This window comes from Mustela nivalis (genome assembly GCF_964662115.1).
Source record: "Mustela nivalis genome assembly, contig: HAP1_SCAFFOLD_748, whole genome shotgun sequence".
NCBI lineage: Eukaryota > Metazoa > Chordata > Mammalia > Carnivora > Mustelidae > Mustela > Mustela nivalis.
In genome coordinates this window covers 335,996-347,068 of record NW_028135915.1, presented here as the reverse complement: position 1 = coordinate 347,068, position 11,073 = coordinate 335,996, and the positions used below count along the sequence as shown (strand labels likewise).

At 40.0% G+C, this 11,073-nt stretch overlaps 1 protein-coding gene across 1 annotated transcript in view; it reads left to right on the top strand.

The window, feature by feature from the left end:
* Window positions 1–817: 817 nt before the first annotated feature.
* The window catches only part of LOC309857463 (voltage-dependent calcium channel subunit alpha-2/delta-3), a gene marked incomplete at its 5' end in the record, with an annotated part of 317,946 nt that continues 307,690 nt past the window's right edge, over window positions 818–11,073 (top strand). The window contains one exon of the mRNA XM_082750156.1: window positions 818–877. Within this exon, the coding sequence (XP_082606282.1) occupies window positions 818–877 (60 nt within the window). The remainder of the gene's footprint in view (window positions 878–11,073) is intronic.

The window sequence follows — 11,073 nt, the reverse complement described above, 5'->3', positions numbered from 1 at the left end:
TGAAATTTCAGTAAGCTATTATCTCACTAAATGAGTTTTCTTCCGTATTCTCTAGCCTATGTTTTCAACTTAATGTTGGCAAATTCAAATCAAAGTAAAAATGATTTCGACAGGTGACTAATGGCCTTTAAATGGAATTTTATGAAAGTGCTTTCATAAGAATATGGATTGGTTGAATTTATTTGGCTAAGAAGAATAACAAGAGTTGTGTATTTATGGGTACTGCTTATTGATTTAATTTCAGCAATTTTCTTATTGGAATGCAGATTGTCAAATGGCATTGAGGTGCCATAAATTCAAATAATTGTCGGCTCATAATTATACCCTAGAACTGGATGCAGAAAGAACTGCTTTGAATGATTGAGGGAATTCACACAAGTAGTGTTTCCCAAACCAAAGGGGAAGAAAGTTAGCCCACTTAGTGTTGGGCTTAATTTAATGAATCCTGACCGAGAGCCTTCTGTACCTAGAGAAGACACTCTTCTAGGTTGATTTCAGCATCCACATATGGGGCCTCGAGGGCCAGTGTCTTTGAATTGTTACAAATTGCTATGAAAATGGATGCAGAATTTGTGCGCATGTATACACACATACCATGCTGGAAAAACGCTGGTTGAACGATGAAGGCAAAAACCAGATTTGGACACTGATGTTGCTCTTCTCAGTTTTGTGGGCACAAAGGCTCCAAGTCACCGTGCGCGTGCCGTGACACAGTCTGTCATCTTGGGGCAATGGAGAAATAATCCATCTTTTCACATTGTTGGCAGGGGGTCTGGGTCACAGTACTGATCTTCCGTGTTGCCTTCTCTCTTTTCAGCGTCTTGTGGAGGCTGCAGAAGAGGCACACCTGAAACATGAATTTGACGCAGACTTGCAGGTAACCGATGCTGGTTGAGTTAAATTTTTCATGTGTTGGCTGCCAAACGAGAAACATGAAGTGTGCTGGAAACACCTGCTTTCAGTACCTAGGAGGGAGAGGCTTTCAGGAGGGTGGAACAGAGTTGGAATAAATGTGCCTATTTCTTGATGAGGCAGGGTGGTGATCCCCAACCGTTTCCACCATGACAATTATAGTTGGTAACGACACCCGCTCATGCACAAGCTTAGAACCAGATCTGGATGAACTCCTCCCCAGTTCTGGAGGACGTAACCAGTCAACTAACAATAGTCATCAGGACTCCTAATGGCATATTGATAAGATAGACAGCAGAATATGTGTAAATCCCGCTTCCCTGACTGAAAGCAAAATTGTGATGGATGTAATCTTGAATTGACTGTTAATTGTGTCTAAAAATTAAAGCATTCACTGAAATGGGGTTAGAGCATCTACTTAATAAACTTCTGCAGTAGATCTTTTATCCGGCTATGGCATACCTGTGTTCGGCTGAGAAGGATTTTGATGTTGCCATGTGCATAGAAAACATTTTAAAAGGTAACAAATGAATCGAATAATACTTGGAGGTTCTTTTGAGTTCCTCTTCCTCTTGAAGGAAATCTTATCTGTATTCTCATTTTGAGTTCTGTGGTGTTTCCTCACTGCTAGGTAAACAGAAGGAGTGAATCTTAATCTTTAAGTCTGTGCTTTGCTAGAATGTATCTCTTCTAGTGGCATGTGGTCACAGTTAGGAAGTAGTGTTTATTTTGGTGTGTTTTCATTTATTGGAAATGATAAAGGCAGACATAAATATGCAAGCACAGAGAAGGTGGTGTTACAAAAATAGCCTTTGGTGTCTTCATTCCATGGATGAACCTCTTCTCATCCCTCCCCATCTATATTTTTTGCCTTATGGGTAAAAGAATGCTCACCCAAATGGGGGTAATTGAAGAAAGTTTAATAAAGGGAGTATTTACGAAGGTATGGTTAGAGGAAACACCCAGAAACCAACAAGCGATGGTGTTAACCCAGGGCAAACCACACTCCTGGCCTGAGGATCAAGAGGAAGGAGTGGTTTCCAGAACCAAGGTAGAGTTGCTATCTGGAAAGGGTATTTGATAGAGATGCACAGCCAATCCTGGTGAACTAGAAAGATGAAATTTAGGGGGATAATATCCTGATAATGGTGTCTAGCCTTCTGATATCTTGCTGGTACCCACCATTGGCTGAAGCCAACTACTGGTGGGGTTGATGTAGTTCAGTCTTCTGAAATTGAGCTATGTGCAGAAGGATGCAGAATGGGTCTGGAGAGGGAAGAGAAACTGTCAAACCCACCATTTGGTGGTCCTTTTTAGGCATAAACACCAGCATATGAAGCAAAGAGAACCAGGACTGTAGCCAAGCACAAGAGGTTCTGGGGGTAGGGGTGGGTGGAGAAGTGCCAGGGACTATTGGTAACATCAGGAGAGGGGCAGGGAGGCCAGCCCAGCTCTTTGAACAAAAGCACAGGAGAAGGGGCAGAGGAGTCAGCTGAAGAAGCACCTTGCTGCCTCCAGCCAGGTCTACATGGTGACTGTAGGAAGATCCAGGGGCCCTGTGCTGGTCTTATTTTGAGTGTGCCTCCTCTTCAGAGAGTTTGGAGTTCTTAGAGTGGGACAGAGATTTTGAATGGAAGCATCTTTGTGACTATGAGGGTTGTAAAGACCTCTTGAATGTGTTGCCAAGAGAAACCTTCTCCTTCTCCTGGTGGAATATTCTTGTTGTAAATTACCATAACCCAACTCAGAGAAACTCAAATGAGATTATAATGTTGAGTAAAATAAGAATCCCTCTAGTTCTAAGGGTCCACTCAAATAAGATACAAATAAATAGACATAGATGATAAATAAGTTTATACATAAATAAGAAGGGAAAGCTCAGGGCACCTTGGTGGCTCAGTCAGTTAAGTGTCCAACTCTTGATCTCTCAGCTCAGGGTTGGAATTCAAACCCCACATTGGGCTCCAGGCTGGGCATGGAGCCTATTTTTTTTTTTTTTTAATGACAAAGAATAGGGAAAGCTCTTACAGTAGAATGTCAATTAATAAATACAGGAGAGATGGTGGAGATAGAAGATTAGGGTAATAATTCAGGCAAGAATCTTCAGTGGATACTAAAACTAGTAGGAAAGAATTTGTTGAAGAACAGAACATTGATAGTTTCAAAGTATCTGCCCACAAGTTACTTATTAATTACAAAGGGGAATGTAGCAACTTTACCATGGGAGAAACCTGGCAGATGCCACTTGAAAAAGGTAATCAAAGTTAGTGTCACCGGTGATGAGACAAAGGGACACCAAATGCCTCTGGATGTGTGTTGAGCTTTAGGACAGCATCCTGATGTAGAATTCTTGCCCAGAATGTGTAGCCTGAATTTAATCATGATAAAACATCAGACGAGGGGCACCTGGGTGGCTCAGTGGGTTAAGCCTCAGCCTTCAGCTCAGGTCATGATCTCAGGGTCTTGGGATCGAGTCCCGCATCGGGCTCTCTGCTCATTGGGGAGCCTCCTTCTCCCTCTCTCTGCCTGGCTCTCTGCCTACTTGTGATCTCTGTCTGTCAAATAAATAAATAAAATCTTAAAAAGAAATCAGACAAATCTGGATTGAGGAATTTTCTACAGAGTAACTGGCTGGACTCCTCTTCAAACCTTCCAAGGTCAAGAAAGAGAAAGAAACATTGAGGACCTGTTCTAGACTACGGAATGCAAGAGATGTGTAACAATGAAATGTGACCGATCCAGAACCAGAAGCTAAGATTTGAAAATGGACTCTGCTTTAGATAATAATGATGGATTAATGTTGAATTTCCTGATTTCCTTATATTATACTTATATGGGAGAGACTGTCCTTGTTCTTGGATTTTTCTGGACCAAGTATTTGCATCCACTGGTCCAACAGGAAGCAGTGAGTTTATAGGAGAGTGAAAAAGATTATCGGAAAAATCTGGTGGTGTTTAGAGCTCATCTAGTCAATTTTATTCTGAGATCAGTTGTCTACAAAACATGAATGGGCAAGGGAAGTAATGATGTAATGACCTGAGGGGATTATTTATTCTTCAGCAGAGGACAAATGTTCTGTGATTTAACTCAGCTAACCTAGAACCATCCTTTTTTGTCCCTAAGAAGTGAGTGTTACTTTCAAGAGTGTTCTGATTTCCTATTATTGAAGCTTTCAGTGGAATTCTGGTGTAGTGCAGCTGATTCCCTTGTCAAATGTGGTGTTATAGGCGTAAATGCAGCATTAGCATCTCTCTCCAAAGGAGAGAGACAGACAGAGACCGACAGAGAGAGAGACTGAGAAAATTAGTTCTCTTGGGCACAAAGAAGGGGAGCCCAGTTTATATCAGGGGCTATAGCTATGGTCTGCATGAGAGTAGAGGTTGAAATAATCTGTCAATATTACAGAGTGTCATTTACTACCTGGACCTCAGACCTTGGCAAAGTCTTCTTTGGATCAGAGTAAACCATGTGTGTTTTTGTGAGAACCTGTGAAAGAGAAGGCTTTGAGAAAATGAATGTGCATGGAAGAACGCAGGTCTTCTTCAATGAAGGTTTTGAAGCCGCAAAGCTTCAATGCTATTAAATGCAAGTCTTAACAGCTTGGATGTCGGCCCCATCGCTGTCACTGGGATAGCAGGTCTGCGCACGGGCTCTGGGTTTATTGCTACCACAGTCCATTAGAGCTGATCAATTGTTAATCTGGGTTCCACTGACCTCTTGACAACCCCTGCCAGTGGATTGTTTTTATCAAAAAAATTTCAGACTACCATCTGCTCGTAGGGAGCTAATGCGGAGGGTGTCCCTGTGCTATTAGTTCTGAGAGATCTGGGAGTCTGTTTCCGTACAGAAACAAACAAACAAACAAAACAGAATGGTGCTTTTATAAAATTTCCTTAACTTTTTAGCTTTTTAGACCCCTGTCCCCAAAATAGAAAAGAAATGATGGGTCTGCCTCTTTCCGTTTAGATTGGAGTCTGCATCAAGTGCTTTGAAAATGAAGGATTTGCTTCTCATTGGTAGAATCATCAAGAGTTGTGGGAAGAAAGTTATGCCTCCTTGATGGGCAGGGTTTTATTTTTCATTTAAATGTTGTCTTACAGTCTCTTTAGAGGTTGATGTTTTTCTCATGGGCTTCTGGCCTTGATATCAGCAGTCCCCTTTGTAAGATCCTCTGACACGGTATTAGCTTATTCTGAATAAATACTATATGGGGGCAACAAGCAGAATCCAGCCTTGGAAGGGTAACCCACGTAATCAGCCCACCATACAGCACCTTCCATGGAAACCGGAACTGCCTGGTCCTCTTTGTTGGCCGGAAAACTTTATTGTTAGCATGAGGGTCAGTTCAGCCTTCTCTCTGACTTGTCCCTCTCCACGGGTGGCCTGAGGGTCCCAAGATGGGTCTTCTCTTGGTTTTGTTCTTTACCCTCTGATATCTCTCCATTTGGGCAATTTATAGTTATAACTGAACAGAACAGCCCCTTATTAAAGGTTTTTTATTCTGTGCTTTGAATTAACATAGGGTTTCTTTTTTAATGTAAAGCTCATATGAGATGGATAATTATAATAATAACAATTGAAAAAAAAAACCTGTGTCTTGATTATAATGTACGATTACTTTGGTGTTTTGCCCTCATTCAACCCAACGAGAGGTAAGGCTGGACTGGTGGGAGCAGACGCTGGCCCCGATTATCCTATCCATTGATGAATTTCCAGAAAACTAGGTCTACACGTGTAGCATAACTTGGAGAGAATGCTTTCCCCCTCTTACATACTCCTTCTTTTTGGGTTTTTCCATTGGCAGTGAAGAAGATGAAAAAAAAGTCCTTTTGACAGTTTACTCAAAACCTGCTTATCTTTGAACCGCAAACATATTTTCTTTGAAAGCTGTCTTCAGTAAGTGCCAATTGCACAGAGCTGGTGCACAGCAGAAAAAAAAAAAAACAAAACAAACGTGGTTTTGAATTGTGTAGCCTACAGAAGCCTTTGCAATTGCAAAGTTTTCTATAATAATTTTTCTTTGTTATTTTGTAAGTAATAGGAAAATAAAAAGCCTGGGGACATGCAGAGGAATAACAAAAGTGTGAGTGGGAAGGAAATGGGGAATGGAGTGTCTCGAACGTCCCCTCCTGGTCATCCCCAGGTCACAGACCTACCTTGCAAATGCAGTGGCCTAACTGCAATGTTGGGGTCGGGCGTTTGGAGGGAAGGAGTCTGACACCATGATGGGGAATCTCCACGTGGTGATACACCACCCTCCCGGGGGCAGCCTCCCACCGCTGTCTCCTGGCCAGACCTGTTAGAGCGGGAAGGTCCTTGCTCAGGGGGTCCCTGGTGAAAGGAGGGGCTGGCTCAGGAGCTCCAGGGTCTGCCACCATAGGGAGCCTGTATCAGCATTCACGGGGAGAAGAAAGTCTTTCCCGGAAAGGCTGAGAAAGGGCAGCGGAGCAGAGAGCAGGAGAGCAGAGCTGTCCTTTTCCCTGACAACACCTTCCGGCTGGTCAGTGAGGCTTTGCCCTGGGGAAACCCGCATGTTCTGGGTATAACCATAGGATGGGTTTAGTAGAAGTTCTTTCTGAGCAGAGGAAATCACGATCCTCACAAGGTTTTTCATGCCCTCCTGTCAAGCTCCAATTCATCCTTGTCCCCTCTGCCTCAGTGAGACATCGAGCTCCTTGGAGGGAGGAGCAGAGCACAGAAGACCCCGTCCCCAGAATTAGAAATGATGCTTTTCCTAGAGGTAGTGAATCTGCTTTTTGTGCATTATCAAGAAACACAGGGGTCACATCTACAAGAAATTAAATGACAAGAGAAGGAGGTTTGCACTTTTTCTATTAAAGTAACACCCCCCCCCCCTTTCTGATCTAACTTATGAGACCATGCCCATTTTTTCCCTTTTTATCAGCATGGTGATGGGGGGGTAGTCACGTTAGTCCTCTGAATTTTAAGATATTACATTTGGATATTTCTTAGTTAGGCGCCACAGGTCATATATGCACAAGACTGACATGTAAATGTTTTCCCAGAATCTCTGTGCATGCACATTTAAAAATGAAAGCCATTTCTCAGTTGCCACATACACACTCTCTGTGTACACACACTATTATTTTTGTTCATTTGGTTGGAATGTTAACAGCTTTTCATAAGGTCCATGCAGGACTGGGCTTTGTGTTAATGAGTTGTCTGGTGGTCCCCTGTGAGACACGGGACCCTGACTGTTGGTCATGTGAAAGTTTAAGAAGGGGTGGCAGATGGAACCTCTACTTGACCCAACCCAGAGAGCCTTGGTCTAGAAGTCTGGAAATGTGGGTTCCAGTAGATCCCATCTACCTGGACCATTTATGTGTTTCAGAGATCTGCTACTGTGGTCTCTTTGCTCCTCCATGAAATGATGCACTTGTAGCATCTAGACAGTTTCTAAGATTTCATCCATTTCCCAAGTGCAGCGGCCATGCAACATGTAGTTGTGCTTAACCTCCTCTGTGTCCAGTGTCTGTTGTGGGTATGACCGTGAGCTCAGCGGATGCTGTCTTTTCTCATAATATGCACCATCTAACAGTAGTGATGGATATTAAAGCCACAGTGAAGTAAATAATTATTACATTTCAATCATGATCAACGACATGACCGAGAGGGACAGGGCATTATCATGATGCACAACTAGCAGAACCTGGGAGTTCAAGGCACCTTGGAGCAAAGCCCCCAGTAGTGAGCCTTGGCAGAGTAGAGAGTCTAGAGTTCACCGCCACCACAGCTAGAAGAAATGACCCCAGACACAGAGAACCCATAATATCTTTATTTCCCATAAGTGCAAAACTTTTATCTTCTTTCCATTTAATAATTTTTCTCACCTCTAAACTCTAATGACATTTTCTTTCTGCTTCTTTTCTGATGCTCGCCATTTTCTATGCTGTTAATTTTATCCACATATGTCTATGTATTGTTTAATTTAACATTTATCCAGGACTCAGTACATGTTAGGCTCTGTTCTAGAATGTTCTCAGTATATATTAAGCACTGTTCTAGGTTGTGGGACTTCCACAAACTGAGATGTGACCCCTGCCCCCAGGAAAGTTCTAATCTGCCTTTTAAAGTTTATTTTTTAAGTTGTTGCTTTAAGGATTACAGTGAGCATACTTAACTTAAGTGTACAGTGTATCTAGACTTAATTTAGTGTATGAAGTACCACTTCATGTGGAACAAAAACTTTTCAACGGTGTAATTCTACCTACCACCATCCTTTGTGGTATTATGGTATATTGTACTTCCGTACATGTTATAAATAACATAAAAGCGTTATTTTTATTCGGCTTTATGTTTGGTTTAATCAGCAGTTTTCTAAGAAATTAAATAGGAAAAAAAATAGCAATGTATTTTACCCACACATTTGCTATTTCTGGCGCTCTTCATCCCTTCCTATGGATTTAAGTTTCCATCTGTTACCGTTTCTCTTCAGCCTGAAGAACCTCTCTTAGCATTTTTATTTATTTTACTATTATATTTTTACATTGCACGTGTGGGAACCACAACTTCTCTCAGCTTTTGTTTACCTAAAAATATCTTTATTTCACCTTCATTTTTGAAGGGTAATTTTGCTGGTTATAGAATTTTTACTTGACAGTTTATGATTTTTTTTTAGCACTTGGAAGATATAATCCCATTCTCTACTGATCTTTAATGTTTCTGATGAGATGTCAGCCATCATTTTTATCTTTATTCCTCTGTATACAGTAAGTCATTTTTCTTTGCTACTTTTATGACTTTTCTCCTTATCTCTGATTTTCAGTATACTGTATAGTGTGATAAGTAAAGGGTATTTCTATATGTGATTTTCTTTATATTCTACTTGGAGGTTGCTGAGACTCTTGAATATTCTTAACATATTTGGAAATGTTTTGACAGTGGGGAGCCTGGGTGGCTCAGTTGGTTAAGTGTTGGGTTCCACACTCAAGGTGGAGTCCACTGGAGGGTTTGCTCTCTCCCTCTACCCGTCTCCTGCTCACATGCATGCTCTCTGTCTCTAAAATAAATGAATCATATGGTTTTACTTACTTGTGGAACATAAGGAATAACATGGAGGACATTGGGAGCAGGAGAGGAGAAGGGAGTTGGAGGAAATCAGAGGGGGAGATGAACCATGAGAGATGGTGGACTCTGAGTAACAAACAGAGGGCTTTGGAGGGGAGGGGGTAGGGGGTTGGGATGGCCTAGTGGTGGATATTAAGGAGGGCACGTATTGCATGGAGCACTAGGTGTGGTGCATAAACAATGAATCTTGGAACACTGAAAAAGTAAAATAAAATAAAATAAATAAAATAAATGAATAAATAAAAAAATTTAACAATGATTTCTTAAGAATTTTATTGCCCCATTCTTTTAAAAATTCCTTCTAGAAATTTAAGTCACACCTATGTTAGACAGCTTTACCTTGTCCCACAGGTCCCTGTGGCTCTGTTTTGTTTGTTTCCAACCTACATCCTGTTAATTAGTCTCCAGGTTTACTGACCTGTTCTTCTTCTGTTAAATTCATTCAGTGAATGTTTTATTTTATATATGGCACTTTTAGTTTGAGGATTTTCATTAAATCTTTTTTATAGTTTCTATTTCTGGCTGAAATTCCTTGTCTGTGAACTGATTATAGTCATATGGTTGTTTTATTTAAGTCCTTGAACACAGCTACAAAATTTTAAAATTTCTTCTCTGATAATTCCAGCACTGGGTCATTTCTGTGCTGTTGACTCCTTTTTTATTTTGAAGTGACTTTTCTTTCCCTTATTCATGTGTCTAGTAATTTTTTCTTGTATGATGGGCATCATAATCATAGCTTTGACTGATTTTTATAAATTTCTTCATTATATTTTAATATAGTTCCATCCATGTGCTAGGTGTTCTAAAAATACCAAGTTTATTGAATTTGATTAATTGGTAGTAGGAAACATTTACTTATGGCATGAAGAGACAGAAATGATACATTATATATAGCAGGATATCCTCCAGTGTTTTGATATTCTGCATTCTAACATTACATAAATATTGACTTCTTTGTTCCAAAAGTACCAAACAGGGCCATTTTCTGGCTGAAAGAAAAAGAAAAGTGCATTTTTGTTAAAATGCAAACACTATTTCTTAAAAAGTTATCATTTCTACAGCTTAGTTATATTAGTACCATCATGTATTCTAAATCCCAATAAAGGGATTAATATTAACAAATTTGGACAAAAAATGCAACTCAATAGCGAGAATAATTGGTTTGGTTTTATTTGACCAGTCATCTTACTTTATAGATCAGAGGGGGAAAATTATATTATTTGCTCCTTTCAAAGTTATTTTTTATGTGTCTGTACAATATTTACATATTAATGAACTTTTTTCTATGCTACTTTTGTGTTTAGAAACTCTGGATCTTGTATATAATTTCATTAACAAATGCAATTTGGTAAAATGCCTATGTGTTTTCCTCACTGTTCTAGTTTTCTTGCTACTATATATATATATATTTTTTATCATGACCATGTATATTTCAATTTGTAGCTAATAGTGGTTGTAGAGTGCTCCCTTCGGCAGCACATATACTAATAGTGGTTGTAGAAGTCTGAGTTACTGCTTTTGAGAGCATTTTCTTTCTTAACAAACTTATTGGTTCTTTTGTGATTCTTTTAACTTCTGGGTTTTCCCAATCAGGCTTTCTCAAAGCTGGGAATACTTATTTAAAATAAATATTTGTTTAAAACACATTTGTTTTAAATAATATATTTTAAACACAATGAAACATTACCAGTTTAAACTTTATTGAATGTTCCAATTTACAAATACTTTTAAAATTTAGTTTTATTGTTTTCATATACACAGTGTGCTTGTGGAGTTTTGGACATCAGCCATTTTGGCTAACAGGGGCATTTTGGGACACCAGGACCACCGTGGAATATCTACAGTAATGTTAGGTAAACCCTTAGTGGTTCTTTAATTGTAATATTCAGAGTTCCCACAGTACATTTTAGAAACCATAATGTCTTTTGTGAAGAGAGCTAACTGTAGAGGCCATTGGCAGACCCCTGAAATCAACCTTGAATCTTTCTCTAGAAAATTGTTTGGCAGCAGTGGCAGTGTCCTTAAGTTGCTGATTTTTCACCAAGTATCTTTGTGGTCCAGGGATTTGGCAAC